This window comes from Scylla paramamosain, chromosome 9 (assembly GCF_035594125.1).
Source record: "Scylla paramamosain isolate STU-SP2022 chromosome 9, ASM3559412v1, whole genome shotgun sequence".
NCBI lineage: Eukaryota > Metazoa > Arthropoda > Malacostraca > Decapoda > Portunidae > Scylla > Scylla paramamosain.
The window spans coordinates 6,934,600-6,961,739 of record NC_087159.1 but is presented as its reverse complement, the minus strand read 5'-3'; the positions used below and the strand labels follow the sequence as shown (position 1 = coordinate 6,961,739).

The following is a 27,140-nucleotide window of genomic DNA, read 5'->3' as shown; positions in this document are numbered from 1 at the left end:
CTCATTATCTCGTTGGGCGAAGTTTTGATTTTCTTTTCACGATTTTTTGTGTGCTACCAGCGTATCTTTCCCCGTAATCTTAAGACGCATTGAGGGAGCCGAGCCACAACGCGCCGCCAAGGACGTTACAACCTGATAACCTTCCCTGATAAGTGAGTTCTCTTTTCTTTAAGAGGAAAGAAAAAAAATAGAACTTTCTTTGTTATGCACATGAATCGTGCGTCCGACCCTCGCGTCTCGCCCAGCACTCAATCATCTCAGGCAGCGCAGTGGGAGAGAGAGAGAGAGAGAGAAGGGGAAGTTGTTGTACGGAGCGCCGCCAAGACTGAGCTCCAACATCATTAAACATTATACGCGGCGAATTAAATAATGTTAGTACCACATGTTGGGCGTTGACATGCATGCTTCTCCCCTCTTCCTGGCGTGCTCTCTCCCTCACTCTCTTTCTCCCGCACTCGAGACCCAAATAGTGCAAGAACAAAGAGCTAGGAGGAAGGAGGGGCGAGGGAGGGCGGGAGGGCGCGGGAGTCCCAAGCCTTCCAGGAATGATCGGCGTCACAGCAATGCTTCGGGGATTCCACGAATATATTTCCTTATAGCTAATATATTTACTTTCTCTTTTCTCTCCCTTTCATTTGTTTTTCTAGCGGGGTGCTGCAATGAGCGTCTTGCGTCGGTAAGTGGTATGAATCCTGCCTTCCTCCCTCCCTCCCTCCCTCTCGTCCCTCATTGCTGCTCCCTCGCCCCTCTCACGTTAAAATACCCGCAGAGCTATTCCGGCATACACAGAATCGACCTCCATGTCATGTGTGTGTGTGTGTGTGTGTGTGTGCAGTTAACGGAATTAAGGCAAATAGTAGTTTCTGGTGAACATGACAGCTGCTTATCAGTGTTGCACTCTGCAAATCTGTAATGGCGAGTAGAACTGTCATCCGATACTCAAGTCCGAGCCGCGGCGGTCACGGGGGCAACGTAGCAACCGACCGCTCGCGAAGAAACACGGAGCGGGAAGTGATTTAGTGATTTAGCGAAGGAGCAATATGCAAACAGAGCCGCCAGTCACTGCTCGGGTTCCCCTCTGGGCCTCAATGCCCCCTAGCACACGTACGCCGCGCTTCGTCTCTTGTGTGGTGTTTATATATCATTAGCCGCAGCCGCCATGCACTCCACCCTGCCAAACGCACGTGCTAACACATAAACCGGGTGCCACTTGCGGGACAGTTCCTAGTATTTGTCTTCGCGCTACTCGTACATTTTGCTTGACCTTGAGATTTCAGTGTTGATGTTTCTGGTGATAGTGTTGTTGTTGTTGTTGTTGTTGTTGTTGTTGTTGTTGTTGTTGTTGTTCTTCTTCTTCTTCTTCTTCTTCTACCACCATCATAACGTTGCATGTACTCGTTACGAAAGCTTCCATAACCACCTCCATCAAATCTTTACACTCTTCCTTCACGTTATTCTCTCTTCGTATCCCTCCAGCAACAGGAAAGGAGAGGAAAGGAAAGGAAAAGAAAACAAAGCAACAGCGTACCCGTGTCCTGTCATTGCTAGGTGTCGGCGGGGAGGAGTAGAGAGGGAGAGAGGGAAGGAGGGGTAGAAAGAAAGAGGAGAGTAAGTCAAAGGGAAATACAAGTCATGAAGCACTGAACTCTCTTCTATTCTTTGTTTCACACCGCCGTAACTTGCAAGCATCTGTCGCGTCAGTTTTTTTTTTTTTTTTTTTCTTTCTCCTTCTCCTTCTCTTTCTTTTAATACTTTCTCTGTTTCTGTGCATATTTCCCGTTGATGTTGCTCTCCGAGGGAAGTGTGAGAGAGGAGTGGGGTAAATGAAGGCGTGCGGTGATGATGAGGGGGTGTGCAGCAGCTACGTGATATTCGCCAGGCGGGTCTGAGGTGGCGGCCGCGACGGGGGGTTGAGAGGGGAAGCCACCAGCAAAACACGACACACGAGTGCTGTATATTTCACTTTTGCTGCTGCTGCTGTTGTTGCTCTCTCTCTCTCTCTCTCTCTCTCTCTCTCTCTCTCTCTCTCTCTCTCTCTCTCTCTCTCTCTCTCTCTCTCTCTTTGTGACATGGTCTAATACTCTCAACTTTCGCCGTTTCACTTGCTTTTTATTCTTACAAATCATTGATGCAAGAAATCCTGTGTCTTAGTATACGTATAGCTAGTAAAAGAAATTATCGCACAATGAAAACAAATTTTTGTACAATTACCGTATATTAGAAAAGAACATACTATACAGTCACCATACAAGAAATTATCTTACAAAAAATAAATAAAATAAAAATACCATAAATACAAGAAAAATCGTACCGAAACGTATCGTACAATATGAAAATTTAAAAAATCGAAAATTTAATAGATAAATAAATAGATAAACAAGCAAAATCAATGAAATAATAACAATAATAGATAAATAAAAAAGATGAAAGTATGAAAGAAAAACAGAAGTATGAAAAACGCAAAGAAGCAACTAACTAATGAATGTGTGGAAAACAAACCAACGTTACACACACACACACACACACACACACACACACACACACACACACACACACACACACATATATATATATATATATATATATATATATATATATATATATATATATATATATATATATATATATATATATATATATATATATATATATATATATATATATATATATATATATATATATATATATATATATATATTCTCTCTCTCTCTCTCTCTCTCTCTCTCTCTCTCTCTCTCTCTCTCTCTCTCTCTCTCTCTCTCTCTCTCTCTCTCTCTCTCTCTTCTTTTCCCTCACATACACACTCCCTTTCCTTGGCCTCTCTCTTGGTAGGCGGGAGGGATGGAGGAGGAATAGGAGGAATTAGTGGGTTGGGAAGTTAAAAATAAAAAGTAGAAACACTAAATGCAGCGTTGATAAAGAGGAAGGCGAGGAAGGCGGGAGGGTGAGGAAGGGAAGGAAGGAAGGGGAGAGAAACTGTGTGCGGCTGTGGTGTAAAATCCTCTGACCTCCAGCCGTGTTATTCTGGGCACACCGCCAGCCTGATGACGTCACGCGCTGAGGGTAATTTGACTGTTACCTGCACTGGGTGGTTATAAATACGAGAGAGAGAGAGAGAGAGAGAGAGAGAGAGAGAGAGAGAGAGAGAGAGAGACTGCAACATTACTTTCCTATACTCTCACTTAATAAGTTCATCTCTTGACCGACAAGAAGTTAATGTACTCATCAATTTTATTTTTTTTTCAGCATTGTCTTAATAGAATATCATTATACTGTCCACTGATAAAGTAACCAAGTCAGCATTATGCGGCATAACTAGGCTACAGTGGATAATGAACATGCAATGTGTCGCTAGGCTAGGCAAGGAAGACAGAAAGGCTACTCCATCCCACTCTCCCAATCAGCGATGTGTTTACGAGAGCAGCTTCGGGATCCAGTTGCAAGATATACCAGGAATAGACATCGTATACTAGTACTCTTGTCTTAATTCATAACCAGCTTCTGTTTTCTTTCTCCTGAAGGCTAAATGTGTCTTGTTCGTCTTTTAGTTGTTGTTGCTGTCATCGTCGCCGTCGGTGGTGCTTTTTTTTTCCTTCTTCTTTTCTTCTTGTTCTTGTTCTTGTTCTTCTTCGTTCTTCTTGTTCTTGTTCTTTTCTTCAACAACCTCATAAAGTACAACCAATTTGTTACTGTTTGTTCTTCCTTTTTTTCTGTTCTTCTTTTCATTTCCTATTTTTCTTTCTTTTTTTTTCTTATACATTCATCCTTTTCCCTTCACCTCTGCCGCCTCCGTTTCTGTGAAGAAGGACTGAGTAAAGGTGGTGGCGGGAAGCTGAGTACATACAGTCACGGGTCTCTGAATGGTCGTCTTTTTACGGGGGTCCATTACAGAGCTTCTTGTATTTGACTTACTAGCCTGTCTTGACTGAGAGGATAGTGTGTGTGTGTGTGTGTGTGTGTGTGTGTGTGTGTGAGGATATTTGTCTAACCCTTGCTGTGTGACCTTGCCCGGCGTGGTGGTGGTGGCGGTGAGGGCGGCGTCTTATCACATTGAGGCGAGGCAATGATCGCGGAGCTGCCGGCGGCTGGTGAGGGCAGTGAGGCGTCTCACTGTTAGCAGGAGGATACTGGTAGGTCCCTGTCTACCTGCGTACAAGGTGGTCTTTCTTGTGGTCACGCTGAAGGAGGAGGATGAGAGAAAAGAAAGAGAGGATTGAGCAAGAGCGGCTTGGTAGACTTCTTAATCTCTTTCTACCGTTGCTATCGTCGTCTTGAAATTTAGTTAATGTACGTTGCATTTTGTCAAGTTTATTTGATTTTTCTCTGTAATATCTCTTATTACTAGGCATATTGTAAGAGGTAATAGGTAAGCCTAATTCTTTTAGACGTTCCTCGTAACATTTTCATAACCATGCAAGAACTTTAGTTAATCTACGTTAAACTTTGACCAATTTTTTACTAGAATTGCGTGCAGAGTCGACATACACATGAAAATGCAACAGATCGTATCTCTGCCTGGCTGGGTAAGCGTCCTGGAGCAACAAGAATCACGTGTAACATTTGCAAGAGCGTCAAGTGTCGAGTGGCGTGAGACGTGAGGCGAGCTGCCTCGACCACCCTCTTCATGGCAGGCCGACGAACGATGTAATTACCGAGGGCCTGGCAGCGCGCCTGGCCACATTGGGTCCATTCGGTATACCCATAAAATTCTGTGCCAATTCTTTGTTCCTTTCCCTCAGGCCGCAATGGCGAGAAATGAGAGAGGTTAGGATAATGACAGCCGTGACGGAAGAAGTGATGAGGATCTCAGGATATACAGACGAGCTGCTTTACTGCCACTGGCAACTTTTGGATTAAATTATGTCTACTTTATCGTTTAGACAGAGAGCCTTGACAGGACACACACGCACACACGCACGCACGTTTTTATAATATTCCCTTACGTAGAGTAAACATCCAACACATCTCTCAGTTAATCCCAGAATGATGAAGGATGAAGGACTCACAAAGGAGCGTCTGGTGGTCTGCACGCACCGCCCCCGAATTAAGGAGTCACTGCCTCTCGCTATCTTGTTACAGGAGGAAATAGTGAACTTTCAAGGCCACTTATTAAGCACTTGACACTGACGGGTGAAGGGCAGACCGCGGCGTTATTAAGTGTCGGTGTGCGGCGCGTTCACACCTCGGATATGCGGTAAGTCACGGGGAGTGAGGAATGAGGGCACAGAGAGTGGACGTTGAGGTGTCCAACATGAGGGCTTCTTTGAGCTCTCATTTACCCTCCAAGAATAGCAGTAGTCCTTCCCCCTCAAGTACGCCACGCTGGCCCAAAAGGACCGCCGTGAGCTACCCTACCTTGTCTTTGTATTCTCGTACTCGCATATACTTACTGTACACATACACGTACATACATACATACACACATATATGCACGTACCTACGTAAATGGTTACGTACATGCATATATGGATAGCTAATTATATATCTGCACACACCCAGACTGACAGAAGGACAGGCACGTATATAATTCACATTCCCCGGCCTCTTCCGTATCGTTGAGCAGCCCAGCACAGGCACGCCGCGCCTTGCCCACACTCAGCGTTAAGCGTCAGAGGGCTATGGTGAGTCTGGTTTGTGATGCCGCGCCTCTGTGGGGATAAAAGTCATGGCAAGATGTCCTTACAGTGACAATTGAATTAATCACCAATATGCCTTCCAACAATGACGAACATAGTATTCCTCGCTATCTATCTATCTGTCTATCTATCCATCTATCTATCTATCTATCTATCTATCTATCTATCTATCTATCTATCTATCTATCTATCTATCTACGAGTATCTATCTATCTATCTATATATATATATATATATATATATATATATATATATATATATATATATATATATATATATATATATATATATATATATTTTTTTTTTTTTTTTTTTTTTTTTTTATGTATGATTTTAGTGACTGGTGATTTTGTGGCACCTTAGGTATAGTGAGAAAACTAATGTTTAGTGCATAATTAGAAAAACAAGCTCCTCGCACAGACGAAACTGGCGATGCATAGAACTTTCTTTTCTTTTCTTTATTTCTTTGTCTATTTTTTTTTTTTTTTTCTTAACTGAGGATGAATGAGATGGTCGGCCTGCTATTTGTAAGCGGTCAGCCCCGCCCGTGGAAACAAATTTTGAGTGACTTCTTTGCAGAGGTTCATGCTGTCCCCTAGAGCTTCTGGATGTAATCAATGTTGAAGATATAGTTGATAGGAAGTATGTGGGTGTGCCTCAGCCACTCGACGTTATCTTAAAAAATGGGCAGCTTCCGGCAGCAGATGAACTCGGATCCTCGAGATAACGTCAGAGCCGGATCCCGCTGGTCAGTGCTGACCACCAGGAAATCGTAACATTGGAACGGTACTGCATTCAATTATCATACTAATTGCTGCACAAAAAAGTGCTAACATAATAATCAATGTTTTTTTTTTTTTTCAACATTAAAGCAAGCCAGTGGGCCACGACAGCACTTGTGGTTATTTCTGAAGAGTCTCTCCTTTTATTTGCGCCTGTAAAATTGTAGTTTTCTATCGCGTCGGAAAGCTTCATGAGAGACGATTCTAAATTACGTCTGGACATGTGCCACGTCAGGTGAATCGAGACAGCTTTCAGCACAAATGCTTTTCCAGGATAGTGCAACAGATCAGTGAAATGCATTGCCTAAGGGAAAGGTGTACCACCTCGTGTGTAAACACTATACATACTTAATCTAACGAAAATATTTGATATTAAGAGGCGAGGTATTTAAAATTCAACCCCAGCTCTATAATACGTATACTGTAATACACATCTGTATACTAATGGTTCCTCCCATGGTCTACAAATCTATCTGCCTGGCAAGACTTATTGAGCAAGGCAACGTATTGCTGTAGTCCATTCACTCATTGCAGGTTCATTCCAGCAGATCGGTTTATAAGGGTTTCAGATTGCAAGGTTTAATAAGCTTCCATAGCCAAATACAATAACTAAATTTACCAATTTTCGTTTATTTTATAAAAAAAAATAATAATAATGGCCTCAAGCTGCAGAATGCCTACAGAACATTATATATTATGTTTTGTATTGACTCTGATTCTGATTATTTCAATGGTTACCAGCAATGGTGTTTCTTTACTGCTTGGCCTGCTTTAACTAAGGATACTGTATCGTTATAAAAAAGGAGGATTTCATATTGCATTGTCTACCAGAATGAGAATAACTTCAAATTTCTGGGATCAGTGGGCTATATAATTTTAATGCTAATTTCCACCAGTATCACATTTTTATACTATATAAAGGCTCCATTCACTTGTTAGATACACTAAAATATAGTTTTTAATGAATACTACCTATACATTCTGAACAACCTGAATATATTCCATGCTGATGAAAACATTCTTTGCCTCTCTTTTTCTTCACTAGGTTGCTGCTCTTCTTGCTGCAACTCCTCTCTGCTCCTGCTCTGTCCCTCTGTCAGGATTTTGTGTGCCTCACGGTGCATTGGGAAGTGGGTCACCTGCTGCTTAAGGAGAGGTACAAGTAGGTTGTAATTGTCAATTTTCTTGTTTAAGGCAGTTATCTTGGGCTGCAGCAGCTCCTGGCACACTGACCATCTCTTCTGTTGGGGAGATAACAAGGCATGGGTGACTAAAGGTAGTAACTATATGCCATACTTTTTGCCTACATACAACTTCATGCTGGTGGGCACAATCTCTGGTTATAACCATTATATGAAAATCATGCATATTTCAAGCACCTGGCACTCAAACACTCAAACATTCATCATGGATGAGCTGAGATGAGATTACTCTTTGCAAATACCTCTTTTAAGATTAATATAATGACTCAGACATACTGTATATGTGAAGATGGAGCATACTCAATGAACAACAAAAAGGACTCAGTCATTCTTTCTTCATAAATATGCACAAGTAGATTCAAGACTGATATTCATTTCAGTGTATGTAACTAAAAACGTAATAACACAGTTTTTGAGAGCATATGCAAGTCAGTGCATGCAGATGTCCATAAAGGGATCTCATTTTTGTTGCCCTTGGCCAGTGTCCTTCCTACATGAAAAAAAAAAAATAACAAGTAAAGACACAATGTACCTCTTCCTCTTTGGTGAGGGGAAGGGGTCCCAGCTGCTCTCTAACAATCTTCAGAGAATTCCGCAGGTCCTCTCGTGCCTCTCTGATCTCTTTCTCCAGTAGCACCCACTCAGGGGCATACCCATTGTTGATTAGCACCTGGGAAACAAAATATCATGATGACCAACAACAATGAAATATAAATAAATACTAATTAATGAAGCACATCTACACACAAAGGTGGTATGTGCAAAGAACATTCACAAATTTAAGACTAGATTGAATAAAATAGGTACAAAGACAGGAAAACATGAGCTTGATTCAAATCTTGCATATTACAATTCTGTAAATGCAAAAAAGCAAATCCACACACCTCATTGATGCGATGTGTGACAGTATCCACATAGGGATTGATGGGCCGCTCCTTGAGGGGTTTACCAGCATTGGACAGGTTGTCAAACTCTCCCTTGGCCATGGCTTCCTGAATCATGTCATCCACCATGCGGTCAATGCCATATCTGGAAACAGCAGCAGGAACATGATGGTGGTGTGGTTTGGATGTGTGTGACAAGGCTGGTAGCAAAGATTTATGTAAAGTACTATTTGTTAATTCACATTTTTTTGCATAGGAGTTCTCACAATAACCATCTCAAACACATCTTTCTTTCCTGGAGATGTGTTATTTGCTATATACATGAATGAAAAAAGAAAACTGATTGAAAGGTTAGCATAACTTTGTTTGGATATTTAAAATTTTCACTGATACATTAACATTTCTTGCTTGACTTCTAAACCTTAACATACTATATACTCAATACACATATATTTTTCCTTGAAATTTCAGAGCATGGAATATTTCCCCATATTACTTATCTACTTCCATCACCTTCCCTCACCTTCACTCCCCCCTCCCACCTGGTTCTGATCTTCCTGGCAGCAGCTCTCTCTTTCTGCTGTAAGGCTGTTTCAGGGTACTCGGCTGAGATCTTCTTCACCTTGTACTCATTCACACTGCTTGCTGCCCTCATGGCTTGGTAGCTGGCGTACTGCTTCTGCCGCTGTGAGGGTGTCCCCATCCCTATCCCCTCGTAGCTGAGGTACTGCCGGTGTTGGGGTGCTGTGTGCTGGGGAGAGGAGGGACATAAGATCATTCACAAGTAATATAAAGAACAAAAGCAGGGTAATGAGTGGAGATTTTCAAAAGAAAAAAAATTTTCCTTCAGGAAGAATTTCATTTCAGAATTTCAAGGAAGGAATAAAGAAAATTGTCAATATGGGGAATCAAACTGACACTAAACAAAACAAGTTCTTTAAAAAGCATTGCTCTGGTTTTAATATCACACTTGCTTGCTACTACCTGTTACCACCGAGCGGGTGAAAGACCGCTGAGCAGGTGAAAGACTGCCAAGTGGATGAAAGAAGTTGTTATTGAACAAGCGTATGCTAAATAATATGATCTGTGTTATGAGAGTTGAAGTGAACTAGTATATGAAGCATGGGTAACACTAAGGAAACTAAGTTAATTAGAGTAGAGATTATAGAAACTGAATTCATTATAGTAGTTAATCACAGTAGTGAAGATGTGTGAGAGGAACTAGCTGTGGAGAGCTTGGCTGCAGAGAGGTAGTGAGGGTTCTGTTTACGTGGTAAAGTTGATGACATGGGGCAAAGGGTAGATAAGACACAGAGGGATCTCCATATAGGAATGAGTCACCCGGGAACTATTGCTGAACTAAGGGTAAGATGGGTAGGCGTGAAGCGCCGAAGGCCAGCAGGAACGAAGCCCGGAGGGACAGATTCCTTTATACTACCAACGAGTTAAGGTGTGACTACTCCAGGAAAGATCAGACCTCTACAATACAGATGCAGGTGTTGCTTAGTGACAGGCCTCCTTAAGACCCCAAACACGTGAGTTCCACATCTGTATTACGAGGGGTTGACTGTCCTAATTAGCATAATCCATAATTAGTGATGCATTATGTTGATACAGTATGTGATAGTTAGTAGTGCTACGCATGTCTTATGTTTATTATGTATGCCTTCAGGTTTGACCGAATGCAATAAATGATTCGCATCACTGTGTGGGTCTAAAATCCTTTAGCTGCCTCCGGGCAGCTACACTACCAACACTGTATTATGTTATGCCACTGTCTTGTTATTCATGTGGTATGAGAAATATTGCTGGGATGCCACTCCATCTTTCTTCTTGCATAAGTATATCCAATAACTCTCATAATTTTGCTGGCTCAATCAATAAATGTTTCATATTAGTAATATGTCAATGCATAGGGTTTATAACCATACCAACAAATTTCATTACTTCCCTAAGTTTTCTACTGTTAAGGAAAATTTTATTTTTGTTTACCTATAATGACACATTCATCTCTTATGAAGGTTACTGAAATATAAAAAAGAAAAATGCAAATTAATGAACTTTGGTGTAACTGTTATGATTTTTTTTGTAACTCACTCTCTCTCTCTCTCTCTCTCTCTCTCTCTCTCTCTCTCTCTCTCTCTCTCTCTCTCTCTCTCTCTCTCTCTCTCTAAGGTTTATTCACATCACATGCTATTGTGGTATACACAAATAGGTTTCTAATATCACATGATGATTTTTGATACCTATATCCTCAGCTGCCTTGTATTGGCAAAATTTATTTTTCAGGGAATGTCTGGTATATTCCATTAGAAGATACAGGGTCAAGTATCCTCACAGAGTCAGGACATTTTTTTTTTTTTACTACTTATTTAATCTTTGCTATTCAGTGAAGTTAACAGTGAATTTGTTGATGTTGTGGATGACTCTGATGGTGATGGCTCTCTAGATGATAGTGATAGAGATAAGGATTGCATGAAAAGTGGAGGTCATCTTGAATCATGTAAGAAAGTATAATCACGTGCTCTGGGCAGCTCATAAGCGATTCTAGCAGACCATAACTGTATAATTTCATGGCTTGTCTCACACTGATAATCCTCTAAGACAAATCTATACAGCAATCTGTCAGGCATTTTGTGCAGAGCAGGATATAGTAATTCTGGTAAAAGATTAGTTCTCATATTATCAAAATCTGAATAGTGGTCTTTATTCTATAGTTCTCAGTTTCTCTTTCACACACCTCAGAGAATGTTAAGGAAGCTTACCTTGATATCCTGTTCTTCCTCTTCCTCCTCCTCATAGTGCTCCTCTGCCCTCTTATGTCTGTAGTAGAGGCCATACTCCCCCTCACACCACTGCCGCTCTACACGCTCCTCACTAAACTTGTTCAGTAGGCTACGGTAGGCTTTCTCAACCTGCAACAGAAGAAAAATTTAATGAAAATTTGTATTCATGCATTGGAAGCATGCTCTTGCTACTGTATACTGCTAACACTCAGATCAACACTACTGTAATAAACAGGCCACCACTTATTGGCAGTTGCTTGATCTCTAAAAAGGTCAATATGGTGGCCTGACTGTCTTAGCCTGGCATGGAAAAAATTAGAGCATGCATGGAGGAAATGCTAAGACAGAAATAAATATTGTTGTCTCTCAAGTGATGGCCAATCCTTGGGAAGATCAAGAGAACAACAATCTTACATAGAGAGATAAACAGATGAACAATCTAATAAAATTATGCATGCAAATAGTGAGAACTTTAGTTTTATCCACTGAAAGTTATGGAATTATAAGAATTTTTTAACATACATGTGATATTTCATTGTAACTAACACAAACTATGATAGCAAATAGCTCTTACCACTTGGAACTGTTCAGCACTGGCCTCAGGATGCCCACTGTCTGGGTGCAGCTTCTTGGCTAGTTTAAGGAAGCATTCCCTCACAGCAGCCTGGTCGCTGCCCTCAGGCAGGCCCAGCACTTGCAGTGACTCCTGAGGAAAGGGATCATTTAAATGTTCATACAAATTTGTGGCCCATAATAAAGCTTAAAATGTCATTCCTTTATTGTCAAATACATACATCCTTGCAGACAACAATTTTTTCTTCTTAATACTACAGTAATCAGCTGTCTTCCTCTGCAAATTTGTATGTAATACTGATGAGCCTCCCTAATGCAGAAGAATAAAATTAAATAAAAATAATTATGAAAATTATAATAAATATAGGTAAATAAATAAATAAATATACCATAAAGGCAATGCCAACAGTCCTGATAGTGACAACTCAAACAGCCATAAAATATGACACTTGATAAAATAAATCAGTACTAAACATTTATAAAAATGCTAAACCTAATGTAAAATCTAATACTATAGAAAACCCAGGGCATGTTCAAGGGCAGGTACCTTGTTTATTAATACAACAGTGAGAGAGAGAGAGAGAGAGAGAGAGAGAGAGAGAGAGAGAGAGAGAGAGAGAGAGAGAGAGAGAGAGAGAGAGAGAGAGAGAGAGAGAGAGAGAGAGAGAGAGAGAGAGAGAGAGAGAGAGAGAGAGAGAGAGAGAGAGAGAGAGAGAGAGAGAGAGAGAGAGAGAGAGAGAGAGAGAGAGAGAGAGTGCTCTAGTTTCTATTTCAGTATTTCTAAAGGTACAGTTCTCAGACTGCCAGTAAACACTGCACAGAGAAGGGCTGAAACTTCCCTTAGATATGAGATAATCCTCAATGAGATGAGTATGTGAGGAAGTGAATGACTGGTAATCTGTACATTATGTAAAAATAAATAAAAAAATAAATAATAGTAATGAGAGCTGTACATGAACAACCCTGACTAGCACTGACTAGATAAGCAGTGTGGCGGGAGTGGACATTCCTAGTGGTGCGCCAGCTCACTCTCTGTCCATGTAGTCGCACCACCCGCCACACAAGGCTTCCTGGGGAGTGCAGCATCAATCCTGCAACAAAGATTGTCTGTCATAACAAAAGGCAAAATTGTAGCAGTTTTCTTAAGCTATTTTAGTGGTTCATTTATAATGTATGCTCCTCCAGTCATGATAAAAATTCCAAGAAAGTATTTCATTGCTCCAACATTCCAGTTCATGATGACCCAAAAGGTTTCTGATTCCACCCTGTTTAATAGAAGTTTGTATGAGTGGATAAGGATACACTGTGGAATCTGAAAAAAAAAAAAACATTAAAAAAGATAATTAGAGAATCTCGAGCCAAACAACTGAAAACACAGCCCTGCTAATGTTACAAAAGAGCGCCATTACTCTAATACTCTTTGTAAAATTTCTCAATAGGAAATAACTCAGAACTGAAAATGTTGGTCTTCGTAATTAGTACCACCAATAGTGACCAATAATTGGGACTATCAAAATATAATTTCTGGCATTGCTTATCAGGAATGTTGGGACTTTTCTTCCTAGAACAAGTCTCCCATCCACCCTTTGACATGTTCCCCAGCTGAACATCTTTATCCTTATAGGGGATGAAATATCGAGAGGAAATGTCCAGGCGATCTGAAACCAAACCTCTTGATATTTCGCTTATCACCAGGCGAGAAGTGGAATTTCATCATTCTTGATTCCCTTCCAAGACACTCACCTATTTCTGTACTTTAACATAAAAAAACTCCTGCAACAGGCGCTAGATCAGACTGACTGGAGGAAAGAGTCATACTATTAGAGGCCACACTTCCCTTGACAAACCTATTCTCACCTTTAAAAGACCAATAAAAGGCAACAGTAGCCCCTCGTTCCCTACATTTGTTGTTGCTTGAGCGGAAGTGAAAATCTTAGTTATCTTACGTTGTGAAATAATTTTGTATCAGGGCAATGAGCAAAACGTGTGCAAATAATACAACTATTTTTGATCAAATTCATATGATGGAATATGAAAATCGAGTAAGAATGCTTTAGTTTTGTCATATTGGGATAATAAATACGACAACCCAAAAGTAAGATTAGATCATTACATACGCTCTCTCTCTCTCTCTCTCTCTCTCTCTCTCTCTCTCTCAATAGGATGATGATAGGTAGTGAAGAAAAATTGAGGGGGATGAGGTGAAATAATAAGGTGACAAGTAGACCGCTCTGAGAATACTGTAGGTCTGAAAAGAAGGATAAAAATATATATTTATATATTTATCTACTTACCTATCCGCGTACGTACCTAAATAACTAACTCACTCACTCACTAACAAAACAACTATTTAACTAACTAACTAACTAACTAACCAACCAACTAACTAATGAATTAAACATACAAAGGGATAATCAGATAATAAAGGAGGAGGAGGCGGAGAAGGAGAGGCGTACCGTTGCGAAAGCTTCACAGCAACCCAAGGGAAGGTGACACGAGTTTGTCAACAAACTCTTCCTTCTGTGGGTGCCGTGTTTAACTTGGTATTTCCACTTCCATAAGGAGATGAAGTGAGTGCAGTGGAGTAGTGAGATGTGACACCAGTTGTTGATTAGGCAAGCAGCAGGTATTAAAGTGATAATGGAGCGGAAAGGTCCTCGCGGCGCCAAACCCAAGAACGTCCCGCCTGGGAACCTAATCACCTTGGGCACCAAGTCAGGCCGCAGTGACGCCCAGATAGACAAGACTGCGGGCCACGGCTCCTCCTTCGTCACCGGGAAGACTGCAGGTCGGTATTCAGAATAAAGGTTTGGTTCATTGCCGCTATGTGCAAGTAGCTACAAGAAAATAGGCCACATTTTATTATCTTATTATTACTTTAGCTTAACCTACCGTAAACTTTGCTTTTCCTACTTTAACAGTAAATTATTGGGTTAATGTGCAGAACAGCTGCTCCTGACCGATATGTCTTGTATGCCATTCTTCCTGTATGAGAAAAAAATGTATATATATATATGTTTCACACTGACTTCTTGGTTTGTACAGGTGCTCCTGGTGAGAGAGGACGAGATGGAGGGTGTGGAAGCTCGGCATTATTGGCCAAAAAGACCAAGCCAGGATTCGGGGCTGCGTCCGGAGCTGGGCGCACTGGTGTTGCCAAACAGGGCAGTGGGGACATGGTGAACCTTCTCAGTGAGGAATGGGAGAATGTAGCCACTGAGGTAAGGATTGAATGAAAACTCTGCTGTTCTATTGATAAGAATTATGCACTGTTTTGTCACAGTTTTTTCTTAGGTACAAAACTGTAAAAGGAATATAATTGTTTAGAAAATAAAGACTGTTGATAGCTTCAGAATAACTGATAAAAATGGTACATATATGCCTTAATAAAGAGAGGGTACATCTCTGGTTGATTGATGCAAGGGATTGAGTGGAAGCTGGCTGTATAAGGAGACTTAGAAGTGTATGCAAACAATTAAAGGAGTTTATTTCCCTACATACACCAGCTTTCCCTGAACTTCAGCAGTAGATATCTACTTCAAGTGTACATCTGATGTTTTGAATCTTGGGCTGTTAATAGACAGTGTGATGATTGTGTTGTCTTACTATAGAAAGGAATTACTGTTTTGATTAACTGTATATGTTCTTGAAAATAGTGTTCAATGTATGAAACAAACTCATAGAAGAGAAAAGAGAAGGAATTAATTCAGGAGTCATTCTTCTGTAGGCAGCAACACTGTTGAAGTTGATTGCTAAGATTATTATAATAAACTTGAGTACTCAGTGTTATACTAGAATATATTTGCTATGTTCCTGTGAACAAAGCATTGTGCTTGGTAGTGTACTTCAGTGTGTGCATACATTCTTTTTCATACGATATTACAGAATCTATTGTAACTATGTATTTTTTGGGCCCCTGTAGTCCTATGAATAATTACATTTTACTTATGTAGACCAATCTTCCTTCACCAGGTGGATCCCAATGACTTGATCCCATTTATAGAGGCTGGAGAGGATTACGAAGGAGCAGAGATGTACCTGTGTGGGGCTGTGAAGACTCTCCGCTCTCACCGCACAAAGCCTGACAACCTGCTGTGTTTTTCCCTCATGTACCTTGCAAAAGTGAAGCCACATCTCTTCAGCAAATCAGAGATGGTGGTGGAAGCTTTTTGTTCCCTGTTGAAACGGGATCACTCTATGACCTACAAGTCTAAAGGGAATGCTGCCGTGTCAGTTCTTGCTGCAAACATTCTTCTGGCTGCTTTCCAGGATGAGAGGGCATGGCCAGATATCTTTGTGCGTGTATACATTGAAGATTCATTGGGTGAGAGGCTGTGGGTAGATCATGATGACTGCAGGGGATTTGTAGACAACATTGCCACAGCCTTCAAGACAAAGTTACCTCCTAAGAGTTTGCTATACCCAGATGTTGGGATGGGCAGCAGACAGGACTGTCCCTCTCCACCTGTGTCTGGAGGCTCTGGTGGTGGTGGTGATTCAGGAGATGGAGACTCTGAGCTTTCCCTGGAGTGTAAAGAGAGTCTAGATGTGAGTGTTGCCAATCGCTATGCTGCCCTGGCCTCAGAAGTGGAGGAGATGGTTATGGAGGCTGTGCAGCATCAGTTGGGGGTGCGTCACCAGAGTCCTGATACGGTGACAAGGAACTTCATTCGTTTCTTGTCATCAGTGTGTGGCATCGTAGAGGTGAGGCGGCAAGTGGCTCCTCGTCTGGAGCAATGGTTGCAAAGTGCCAAGCTGCAACGTCCAGCCACAGAGCTTCTTATGTCCCTGTGCCTGAACTGCAACACTCACTCTCAGTTGGATGTGGAATGCATTAGCCACATTATTCGGATCCGTCTGAAGCACAAACCTCTCATTAATCAGTACATGTCGTGTCTTAAGGAATTGCTGGCCGCCCATCCTGACAACATCCCTTCGGTGATGAAACACACACTCTACAATGAACTCTCCCAGGCCAGAAATCCCAGCAACATGTCCATACTTTCTGTTATTTTCCAGTTTGCACCAGAACATGCAGCCATAATTTTGGCTGAGGAATTTCAGGAGTTGTTGTGCAATCGAGAAGATTACCTACGGGCTTTACGAGCTCTCCTGAGAGAGATTGTTCGTGCCCTCAGACATGATATGCAATTCCAGAAATTCTGTCAAGGCTTGATGAAGGACCGCAAAGATGCTGCTTTCCGTGAATCCTTTGAATTTAAAGAGCGAATGTTTCACAGCGTAACAGATCTCATTGTGCTGACCATGTTTGTGGCCATCTCGCCTCAGGTGCGGGAGAGTGGAGGCCAGCTCTATCGAGGGGAGCCCAGAGAGTTGGAGTCTGTGCGAAGGTACCAAGAGCTGGTAGCCTGCATTCAACGTGATGCCCTCCACTGGCTGTACAAGGTGGTTCCCAAGTGCTACAGCCCCAGCAAGGAGGAATTTACTCGCTGCCTCCACAAACTGCTTATGTTTGAGCAGGCTGAGGTTTATTATGTCAAGGACAACTGGCCCACTGAGAATGACCGCCCACTGTACTTCCGTCTCACATCAGAGATTCCTGTCAAGCAGGAAACCCTGACGAGATTGCTGATGATGGCGGTGATGAAGGATCAGTGGATCAAGCCACAAGATCTCATAGAGCTGGTAGATAAAATCATTAAGAGAGCTGCTGCCCTGCATAGTGATGATATTGAAGTGTTGCATGTGGATGACACAAAAGTGGTGGAACTCATCTTCAATTTGTGTCCATATATACCTCCAGAAAACTCCCCCTTACCACAGGGATACAGACCACCCAAAACAGCAATTGCTAATCTTTATTGGAAGTCCTGGATCATGTTGCTGCTTATAACAGCCCACAATCCAACAGTGTTTGGCCTGGTAGCTTGGGAGTCCTATCCAACCCTTCGCACATTGATGGAGATGTGCATCACAAACTCCTTTGTGTTCCCTCCCCCTACCCTGGCATCTGGGGAGAAAGGTGATGAGATGACAGCACAGGAGCTCCATCTGTGTGCCTTGGAACGGCAACAAATTCTGGACTTTGAGTCTCACCTTGCTCAAAAGACTATAACTGAACAAAACAGTTTATTGCTAAGTCAGCTGATTACTCTTGACCCAAATGGCCCTGCCAGAAAGCCTCCTCCTATTGTCCTGGATCAGCTCAAAACCCTCAACACATCCCATAAGGTTGGTCACCTCCTGTGTCGCAGCAGAAACCCAGACTTTCTGGTTGACATCATTCAGCGTCAGGGGGCATCACAGAGCATGCCATGGCTGGCTGAGTTAGTGCAGAGCAGTGAAGGTGCCTTTTCTGTGCTGCCTGTCCAGTGCTTGTGTGAATTTCTACTAAGTGAAGCAGGAGGTGGAGTTGGAGCAGGAGAAGGAGCTGCTCGTCACCACCAGTTATTGCAGCATCTACGCTCCTTGCTGCGTGCTCCCCGCCAAGAAGATGGGGTTAGTGTAGAGATTCTGGAATATTTCTTGCGGCGGTTGAGTTCACAGCAGGCAGCAGCGCGCACACAAGCAGTGCGAGGCCTTCAGCTGGTGGTGGCTCCCTTGGGGGACCCCATGGATACTGGAGAAGGGGATGCCCATGCCCCACATGCATGGCTCCTCCAGCACCTTCCTAATCTTCCAGGATTTGACCTAGTGCAGGGTGTGGCCAGCCAGGCTCTGCGTGCTGCTTGCCAAATAGAGACAGACCCCCATGCTGTCAGTGCCTACATACGCTTCTTGGCTACACACACCAAAAATGACCCTCTGCAAGACCAGGCAGAGCTGGTGCAGGACATGGCTCAGCTAATTGTGGAGCGCTGCACCATGATATCTGCCATCCTTCCTGCCCCAGACCGCCCTAGCCAGCCATTTCCACACTGTCACAGCACACTTAAAGCTCTGCTCATCATCTTCATCAACTACATGCGAGGGGTGCGGGTGCCCCCGCGGGAGTCCTTCAGCTGGTCTGAGAGCCAGGACCAGGTGCGGGTGCAGTGGGCCACAGGTGAACAGGCCGTCATGCACATCCTTGTGGTGCATGCCATGGTCATTCTACTGACTCATGGCCCAGACAACAGCCACGATCTCTTCCATGAACTCCTCTTAACATGGTTCCCTGAGCAGGAAGAAATGCCTCAGGCCTTCTTAGTGGATACTTCAGAAGAGGCTCTTCTTCTTCCTGATTGGCTCAAGCTGAAGATGATCAGGTCAACAGTGCCGCAGCTGGTGGATGCTGCTCTCAAGGTTAGTTGTGTGTTCTCTGTCATTTAATCCTCCAGTTATGCCATAGCCTGGGATCGTAGTGTAGTTAATCATTAAATAGCCATGTAATATGTAATTTTTAGTCACATAATATATGCTTTGACTTGTTTTGACATAAAGACACAAAAAAGACAAGCTTTATGAATTCATTATTCAAGATTCTGTAATCTTAGTGGAAAATTCTAAATTACAAAAATAAAAAAAATAAAAATTTTATGCACCCAGACCTCAGTTAAAAAATGTGAAAAAAATGTCTTAAAATTTTTACCTGATTATAGGGATATGTGCCTTACTTAAAGGACTATAATATATTATGATACATCCATGATCATATTCTATGTACATTATGATACATCCATAATCATATTCTATGTACATATCTTTTCTTTTAGGACCTGGAGCCATCACAGCTAGTTTTGTTCATCCAGTCATTTGGCATCCCGGTGGGCAGCATGACCAAGTTGTTGTGTGCCTTGGACATGGCTGTCAACACAAATGATGAAGCAGTAGCAGCAGCAGTCCTGGACAAGAGCCACAAGACATACATGGCTCAGCTGGTAGAGGTGAGCAGACACCATGTGCTGTGTTTCTTGAATAAGAGAGTGAAAAATACAGTATCCCATGTAGGACCATATTCTGAAACACTTATGTTGCATCCCCAGCTGTTTTTAAAAGAAGTTACACAAGTTTTTAGTTTTATGGTTTTTATGCTTTTTACATCATTGATAGGAGAAACACCCTTGAAAACCCAGCTAATAATTTCTGTGGACTATGGAAGTAGTTGTGATGAGAGTAAAGTGTTTTGGCATACAGGCCATGAAGCACAGACTTAAAACAAATATATCATAAATTTTATTTGGTACTTAATAGAAAAAAATGTACTGGAGTTTTTTCTTACAGGTCCAGCATCAGCGGGGAGCTCAGGGTGGCCATGCCTTTGCTGCCACACTTGGAGAGCGGGACGACCTGGACGCCACCGGAGGGGAGCAGCCGCCTCACATCTCACCACTCATCACTCCTCTCGAGGTGAACATTGGCTGTCACTCCAGTGTGGTGCATGAATTATTTGCAAAGTTTAGTATATTTTCATAGTATTAGGATAAAGGAGTATATGTGTGAAAAAAGTGTTGGTAGAGGTCAGGTACTTGAACAAGCAAGAAGCATATGTGTGGATAGGGAGGCTCTTCTGTCATAGCCACCCTCTTAGGAGACACTCTTGGAGTGTCTCTCAGAGTGTTTGATTTTGTGAAAATGTCTTGCAGGTGTCACAGTCACAACAGACAGAGTTGAGCAAAAGTGAGGTACAGTCATTTGTGCTCCAGTGTTTCACCAAAGAAGGGCTTCACCGGGACCACAAAAAACAGGCAAGTAACAACACTTGGTCTGACATATTGGTGGATTTATATTTAATAATGTCAGTACAATTTTGAAGTATTTTAATAAGTTGCTTTCTTAGAACTGCCTCGGTGTTTACAAAATATCTTCCATGCAGGTACAAGATACCATGAGAGTCCTGCAAAGACATTTCAGCAAAGAGATCAGCCGATGTGATCCTGAAGCTCCATACATCAAGGAGTTCCTGAGCAGCTTGAGTGCTATAGTGCACAGTGTGGTACGTGCTTACCTCAGGAAGTTACACATACAAATGTTCATTTGACACAACCACAGGAAATATCAATGCTGTGATAACATTTTGAACTGAAATAAGGTCTGTGTTATCTCAATAATTTGAGGGATGAAGAGGAGTAGTGAAAACAAAGATAAAAGGTTAAGACGAGCACTGAAGGCGATACAAGTAATTGCCATGGAGGATGCAGTGGGAGATTTTGAGGTGGAGGATATGATAGATGGGAGGGCCAGAGAGTTATACATACCGTAATCTCATCAATGCTGTGCCATTCAAGATCCATAATTCAGGAGTTCTTCATTTAAGCCAGAATATCCACATTTTGGACTAAGCAAGTCTTTATTAGTCTTGCATTACCTATAGGTGTAGGGCAAATGTATCCAAATGATACTACTCTCTTTTTCTGGGATTGTATGGTAATAATGTGTCCTAGTGATGTGCCTCATGCCTGACTACTGCATCAGTTTGTACCATGAGGAGGGGGCAGTAGACACCTGCTGAAACGATAATTACCCACAGTGAGGTCTAAAGCACTGTTCAGGGGGTGCTGTGAATTTATCATTAAACCCAGCTGTGACCTCACTAAATGTTTCCCTTTGTGTCTCACAACACAAGGGGGCAGTCACAGCCTGCCCTCTAAAGACAACCTTCTTCCTCCACACAAAACTACAAGCACCTAATAACACACACACCCTTCACTCAAAAATTTTAAGATCATAATGGCAACTCCTACACCAGCCTCGGAGTCCCCATCTGGGGAGGGGACCATAAATGTCCCCAGGTTGGACTGCCTTTCTGTCGACAACCCTAAGTGTCTTGACACCCCCCCCCTCAACTTTTTCTTCATTAACTTCTGTAACATTTGCAGTCTAAAGATCTAATTTTCAATCTGTAGAACACCACCTCTCCTCTTCTAAACCTCATTTTCTTTTCCTCACTGAAACTCAGGTGTCTGAGGCAACTGACAGTAGCCCCTTTTCTGTTCCCTCCTACTTTCTCTATCCTCATTTTCAATCCAAAGCTGGATGCTGCGTTTATGTGCGCAGTGACTTAGCCTGCTCTCTTGCCCACGCTCTTGAATCGTCCGAGTTTTCCACCATCTGGCTACGACTACAGAGTCACTCTCAAACTAAATTTATCTGTGCTGTATACCTCTCACCTAACTCCTCTGACTATAAGAAATTCTTTGACTACTTAACTTCCAAAGTGGAGCACATTCTGACCCTCTTCCCTTTTGCAGAGATCTCCATTCTTGGAGACTTCAATGTTCACCACCAGCTTTGGCTTTCCTCTCCCTTCACTGACCATCCTGGTGAACTAGCCTACAACTTTGCTATCCTCCACGACCTAGAGCAATTGGTGCAACACCCTAGTTGTATTCCTGACCGTCTTGGAGATACGCCCAACATTCTTGACCTTTTCCTGACCTCTAATCCTTCTGCTTATGCTGTCACCCTCTCTTCTCCGTTGGGTTCCTCTGATCACAATCTCATATCTGTATCTTGTCCTATCACTCCAATCCCTCCTCAGGATCCCCCTAAGCGAAGGTGCCCCTGGCGTTTTGCCTCTGCTAGTTGGGGGGGACCTGTGTAGGTATTTTGCGGATTTTCCTTGGAATGACTACTGCTTCCATGTCAGAGACCCGTCTTTGTGTGCTGAGCGCATAACAGAGGTGATAGTGTCTGGCATGGAGGCGTACATTCCTCACTCATTTTCTCATCCTAAACCTTCTAATCTAAACCTTGGTTTAACACAGCTTATTCTTGTGCTATACATGATAGAGAGGTTGCCCACAGAAGGTACTTAAGCCTTCCATCACCAGAATCTCATGCACTTTATATTTCTGCCCGGAACCATGCCAAGTCTGTTCTCCAACTAGCCAAAAACTCCTTCATTAACAGAAAGTGTCAAAACCTTTCAAGATCTAACTCCCCTCCTGACTAATGGCATCTAGCCAAAAATATCTCCAATAACTTTGCTTCTTCTTCTTTCTCTCCCGTTTCAACCAGATGGCACCACTGCTATCACATCTATTTCTAAAGCTGAACTCTTCACTCAAACCTTTGCTAAAAATTCTACCTTGGACGATTCTGGACTTGTTCCTCCCTCTCCTCCACCCTCTGACTACTTCATGCCACCTATTAAAATTCTTGGCAATGATGTTTTCCATGCCCTCACTGGCCTAAACCCTCGGAAGGCTTATGGACCTGATGGGGTCCCTCCTATTGTTCTCCAAAACTGTGCCTCTGTGCTTGCACCTTGCCTAGTCAAACTCTTTCAGCTCTCTCTGTCAACATCTACCTTTCCTTCTTGCTGGAAGTTTGCCTACATTCAACCTGTTCCTAAAAAGGGTGACCGTTCTAATCCCTCAAACTACCATCCTATTGCTTTTATTTCCTGCCTATCTAAAGTTTTTGAATCTATCCTCAACAGGAAGATTCTTAAACATCTATCACTTCACAATCTTCTATCTGATCGTCAATATGGGTTCCGTCAAGGCCGCTCTACTGGTGATCTTCTGGCTTTCCTTACTGAGTCTTGGTCATCCTCTAAGAGATTTTGGTGAAACTTTTGCTGTTGCCTTGGACATATCAAAAGCTTTTGATAGTCTGGCACAAAGCTTTGATTTCCAAACTACCCTCCTACAGCTTCTATCCTTCTCTCTGTAGCTTCATCTCGAGTTTCCTTTCTGACTGTTCTATTGCTGCTGTGGTAGATGGTCACTGTTCTCCTAAATCTATTAACAGTGGTGTTCCTCAGGGTTCTGTCCTGTCACCCACTCTCTTCTTATTATTCATTAATGATCTAAACCAAACTTCTTGTCCTATCCACTCCTATGCTGATGATACCACCCTGCACTTTTTCACGTCTTTTCATAGACGTCCAACCCTTCAGGAGGTAAACATTTCACGCAGGGAAGCCACAGAACGCTTGACTTCTGATCTTTCTAAAATTTCTGATTGGGGCAGAGCAAACTTGGTATTGTTCAATGCCTCAAAAACTCAATTCCTCCATCTATCAACTCGACACAACCTTCCAGACAACTATCCCCTCTTCTTCAATGACGCTCAACTGTCCCCGTCTTCTACACTGAACATCCTCGATCTGTCCTTTACTTATAATCTGAACTGGAAACTTCACATCTCATCTCTAGCTAAAACAGCTTCTATGAAGTTAGGCGTTCTAAGATGTCTCCGCCAGTTTTCTCACCCCCCCAGCTGCTAACTCTGTACAAGAGCCTTATCCGTCCATGTATGGAGTATGCTTCACATGTCTGGGGGGGTTCCACTCATACTGCTTTTCTAGATAGGGTGGAATCAAAAGCCTTTCGTCTCGTCAACTCCTCTCCTCTAACTGACTGTCTTAAGCTTCTCTCTCACCACCGCAATGTTGCATCTCTAGCCGTCTTCTACCGCTATTTTCATGCTAACTGCTCTTCTGATCTTGCTAACTGCATGCCTCCACTCCTCCCGCGGCCTCGCTGCACAAGACTTTCTTCTTTTCTCACCCCTATTCTGTCCACCTCTCTAATGCAAGAGTTAACCAGCATTCTCAATCATTCATCCCTTTCTCTGGTAAACTCAGGAACTCCCTGCCTGCTTCTGTATTTCCACCTCCTTATGACTTGAATTCCTTCAAGAGGGAAGTTTCAAGACACTTATCAATTTTTGACCCTTTTATGGGACTGGCATTTCAGTGGGCATTTTTTTTTTTATTGGATTTTTAATGCCCTTGGCCAGTGTCCTTCCTACATAAAAAGAAAAAAAAATGGTTCCATTACTGATGATGTCAAAGTATTTCTAGTTATTTGTCTCAAGATTAAAGATGCAATATTTGTGACAATATCTTTATGTGCAGTGTGTGTGTGTGTGTGTGTGCACAATTTTTTTTTTATAGATAATTTTATTGATCACAACAACATACATTACTTTAACTTAAAATTACAATAATTTTGGGTCCATCCCAGATCATAATCTTGAATTACATAAATCACAGAAGGTTTAATTTAGTTACCAAAGAACAAAATTATAGTAAGGGTACATATGTGTATGCATGTTATATGATTTTTCACTTTCTGCAGGTTCATGCTCCCAGCTTTTTAGCAGGACTCCATGACCACTACATCCACTCTGCAGCACTCTTCCGCCTGCTCAAGAACCTAAACAACAAGAGGGGATGTGAAAATTTATATGGCCTAACTTGCCAGCTTGTGTCAATCATCTTACACAAGACCTCAGACAGGGTGTCTCCACTCACCAAAGTTCTCAGGTCATTCAATGTAGAAGAGGTACCTTGTAAGGAAATCAAGAAGGAAGCTGAGGCTGAAATTGATACGTCATCAACAGAGACAGTCTTGAAACATCTTGCTGCCACTAAGCCTTGTGACTTGGAGAAGGAGATCCGTCGCACTGTGGAACGTGCCATGTGGAGCCGTGATGTTACCTCCGTTACTGGGGCACTGTCTCAACTGCTGTTATCAGGAGTGTCTATGAAGCAGGAAATGGGTACTGCAGTGAGTACAGGCACCCCTACAGCCCTCTTGCTGGATTGGCTACAAGTTTTGGACCCAGAATTAAAAGGTTCAGACTGCCTGCAACAAGCACTCCTTTTTAGAAAGCGAGGCACTGAAGAGAGGAAGGAAGGTGGGTACAGTCAGGCTTGCCTTCTGGCTGCTTTTATACATCAAGCAAGATGGGATACACTTGAGCATTGTGTTCGTACTCTCTTGCATGACTTTAGTCCTAACTTGGACCCAGCATCAGTACTGAATTTTGTGTGGGCTGTGCTACATGTGCCCAAGCTGTGGCAGGGCCGTGAGCGCCGCACACCCAGACATGCACCCCAAGAGAGTCAACTCTCCTTCAGCTCTTCAGAGGTGGTGCATCTCTCCAAGTACATGATGAGTGAATGTGAAGTAGCTTTTGCAGCCAACAGAGGCCCAGAGTCACTTGACACACACCTCCCTCTGCTCCTTCATATTCTCACTGACAATCCAGCTCTATTGCAAGCTTTGGCAGAGCACCTTGAGCAAGCTTCACAAGGGACAGAGGGGAGTAGTCAGGCAGCTGGACACTTGTTGTATCACCTTTACTTGAGAATGCCACGGATAATATCACACCTGCCAACAGGAGCCATAAGCAGGATAGTGGCTGCAGGAGCTTCTGGAGGGCAGGCACAGGAGAGTCGAGCTGATGTTGTCATCCATAAACTCCTGACGATGTTGGCTGCCCCTCGACCAGATCAGGACTTTCGACGTCGTATGTGTGACTTGGAGGCAGCAGTGAGAAAACAAGCAGCCTCCCACCCACTGCTGGTGTTACGTCATCTGCCATTACTGGCTGCCTCTCTGAAGGGCACCCACCACTTGAATCTCAATGTCCTGCGAAACAGCAATCACCTTGAGCTTTTTTCAATGGTGCTAGGGGTGTTGGAGTTGTTACAGCCGCATCTGTTTGCAGCTCAGCACCTCTCAGCCCTCACTGCAACTCTTGACAGTTTCATGGCACTATTCAAAACACACAGCCGCACCCATGAATTAGATCACCTACTGGTGCGCTTCTCTCACCTGATGATGGAATGGGTTGGCTATCAAGGTGGACCAGCAGGTACCTATCTTTGCACCCATTCTAGCTTGTTGGCAACTCTTCAAGCTCACCACACAGACATACCTGCTGTACGTTCCCTTGCTGCCATTGCTGCAGCTAGGGGCATGGACCGTCCCAAGGAGTCCTCGCAGACCCAGCAATGTGGGTCTGATCCTGTTTTATCCTCAGGAGTACCACAGGGACCTCTGGCTCCTCCATGGGTTATGGCTCAAGTGGGAGAGCTGCAGGCTCGGTTGGAGACCACAGGATTGCCTGAGGCACGATTAGACATTCTGAAGAAAGTGATTGACTTGCCTGATCGGTGGGTAAATGCAGCCCTGCCTTCATTTACCCACACTTTCTGTGAGGGCATGGTGAGCAACAGCCGTGAGGTGCGCCTTGTGTGTTGGGACCTGGTGGCCCGCCTGCTGCACCAGCGACCTGCCCTTGGAGGTTTGGTGGGTCAGGCAGTCATGGCTTCCCTCAAGCATGAGGACAGTGCAGTAGTGGAGGCTGCTCTTGAACATCTGCCTGAGGTAATTCTCCTCCTACAAGATCAAGCAGTTGATCTACTGACTGCTGCCTTTGTTGCCACTCTTTCTGCATCATCCTGCTCAACTACCTACCTGAGTGAGGCCCTGACTCTCCTCCATCTTCACACAGGGGCATAGTTCTGCATACATTGGGTGCAGATGTATTACAAGTATATTACTGGATTATAAAATAAGGTGTACCTGAAAGTTCATCATGAGTAAACTGTACAAAATGTACAATTTATATGTTTAATCCTTACAAGGAACTT

General features: G+C 42.9%; 2 protein-coding genes across 3 annotated transcripts; one reads left to right on the top strand and one right to left on the bottom strand.

Annotated features, from left to right (window-relative positions):
* Nucleotides 1–7,276: 7,276 nt before the first annotated feature.
* On the bottom strand, nt 7,277–13,856 carry LOC135103489 (dnaJ homolog subfamily C member 28-like). 2 transcript variants are annotated; one of them, XM_064009844.1, is made up of 9 exons: nt 13,721–13,820; nt 13,128–13,175; nt 12,842–12,954; nt 11,865–11,996; nt 11,270–11,419; nt 9,047–9,255; nt 8,505–8,649; nt 8,153–8,290; nt 7,277–7,659 (listed from the first exon to the last, which is right to left on the bottom strand). In XM_064009844.1, exons 3-9 carry the CDS (start codon nt 12,947–12,949, stop codon nt 7,387–7,389), a joined length of 1,155 nt encoding a protein of 384 aa, XP_063865914.1. In that variant the 5' UTR covers nt 12,950–12,954; nt 13,128–13,175; nt 13,721–13,820; the 3' UTR covers nt 7,277–7,386. The 2 variants fall into 2 exon arrangements, with proteins under 2 accessions (XP_063865914.1, XP_063865913.1); XM_064009843.1 differs by lacking the exon at nt 13,128–13,175 and having other exon boundaries at nt 13,721–13,856.
* A 449-nt stretch (nt 13,857–14,305) lies between these two features.
* LOC135103482 (integrator complex subunit 1-like) lies at nt 14,306–27,111 on the top strand. The gene is made up of 8 exons (XM_064009820.1): nt 14,306–14,651; nt 14,909–15,084; nt 15,836–19,108; nt 19,519–19,689; nt 20,027–20,152; nt 20,389–20,490; nt 20,619–20,738; nt 24,835–27,111. Exons 1-8 carry the CDS (start codon nt 14,504–14,506, stop codon nt 27,007–27,009), a joined length of 6,291 nt encoding a protein of 2,096 aa, XP_063865890.1. The 5' UTR covers nt 14,306–14,503; the 3' UTR covers nt 27,010–27,111.
* Nucleotides 27,112–27,140: the final 29 nt, after the last annotated feature.

What these genes read in the sequence shown, in the direction of transcription:
- LOC135103489 (XM_064009843.1), bottom strand. Translation starts at nt 12,949, where the DNA reads ATGCTGCACTCCCCAGGAAGCCTTGTGTGGCGGGTGGTGCGACTACAT. An exon ending in TCACACATCGCATCAATGAG is followed by an intron (nt 8,291 to 8,504) that starts GTGTGTGGATTT and finishes TTTGTTTCCCAG; the next exon opens with GTGCTAATCAACAATGGGTA. An exon ending in CCCTCACCAAAGAGGAAGAG is followed by an intron (nt 7,660 to 8,152) that starts GTACATTGTGTC and finishes TCTCCCCAACAG; the next exon opens with AAGAGATGGTCAGTGTGCCA.
- LOC135103482 (XM_064009820.1), top strand. Translation starts at nt 14,504, where the DNA reads ATGGAGCGGAAAGGTCCTCGCGGCGCCAAACCCAAGAACGTCCCGCCT. An exon ending in GGGAGAATGTAGCCACTGAG is followed by an intron (nt 15,085 to 15,835) that starts GTAAGGATTGAA and finishes TTCCTTCACCAG; the next exon opens with GTGGATCCCAATGACTTGAT. An exon ending in ACCGGGACCACAAAAAACAG is followed by an intron (nt 20,491 to 20,618) that starts GCAAGTAACAAC and finishes TCTTCCATGCAG; the next exon opens with GTACAAGATACCATGAGAGT.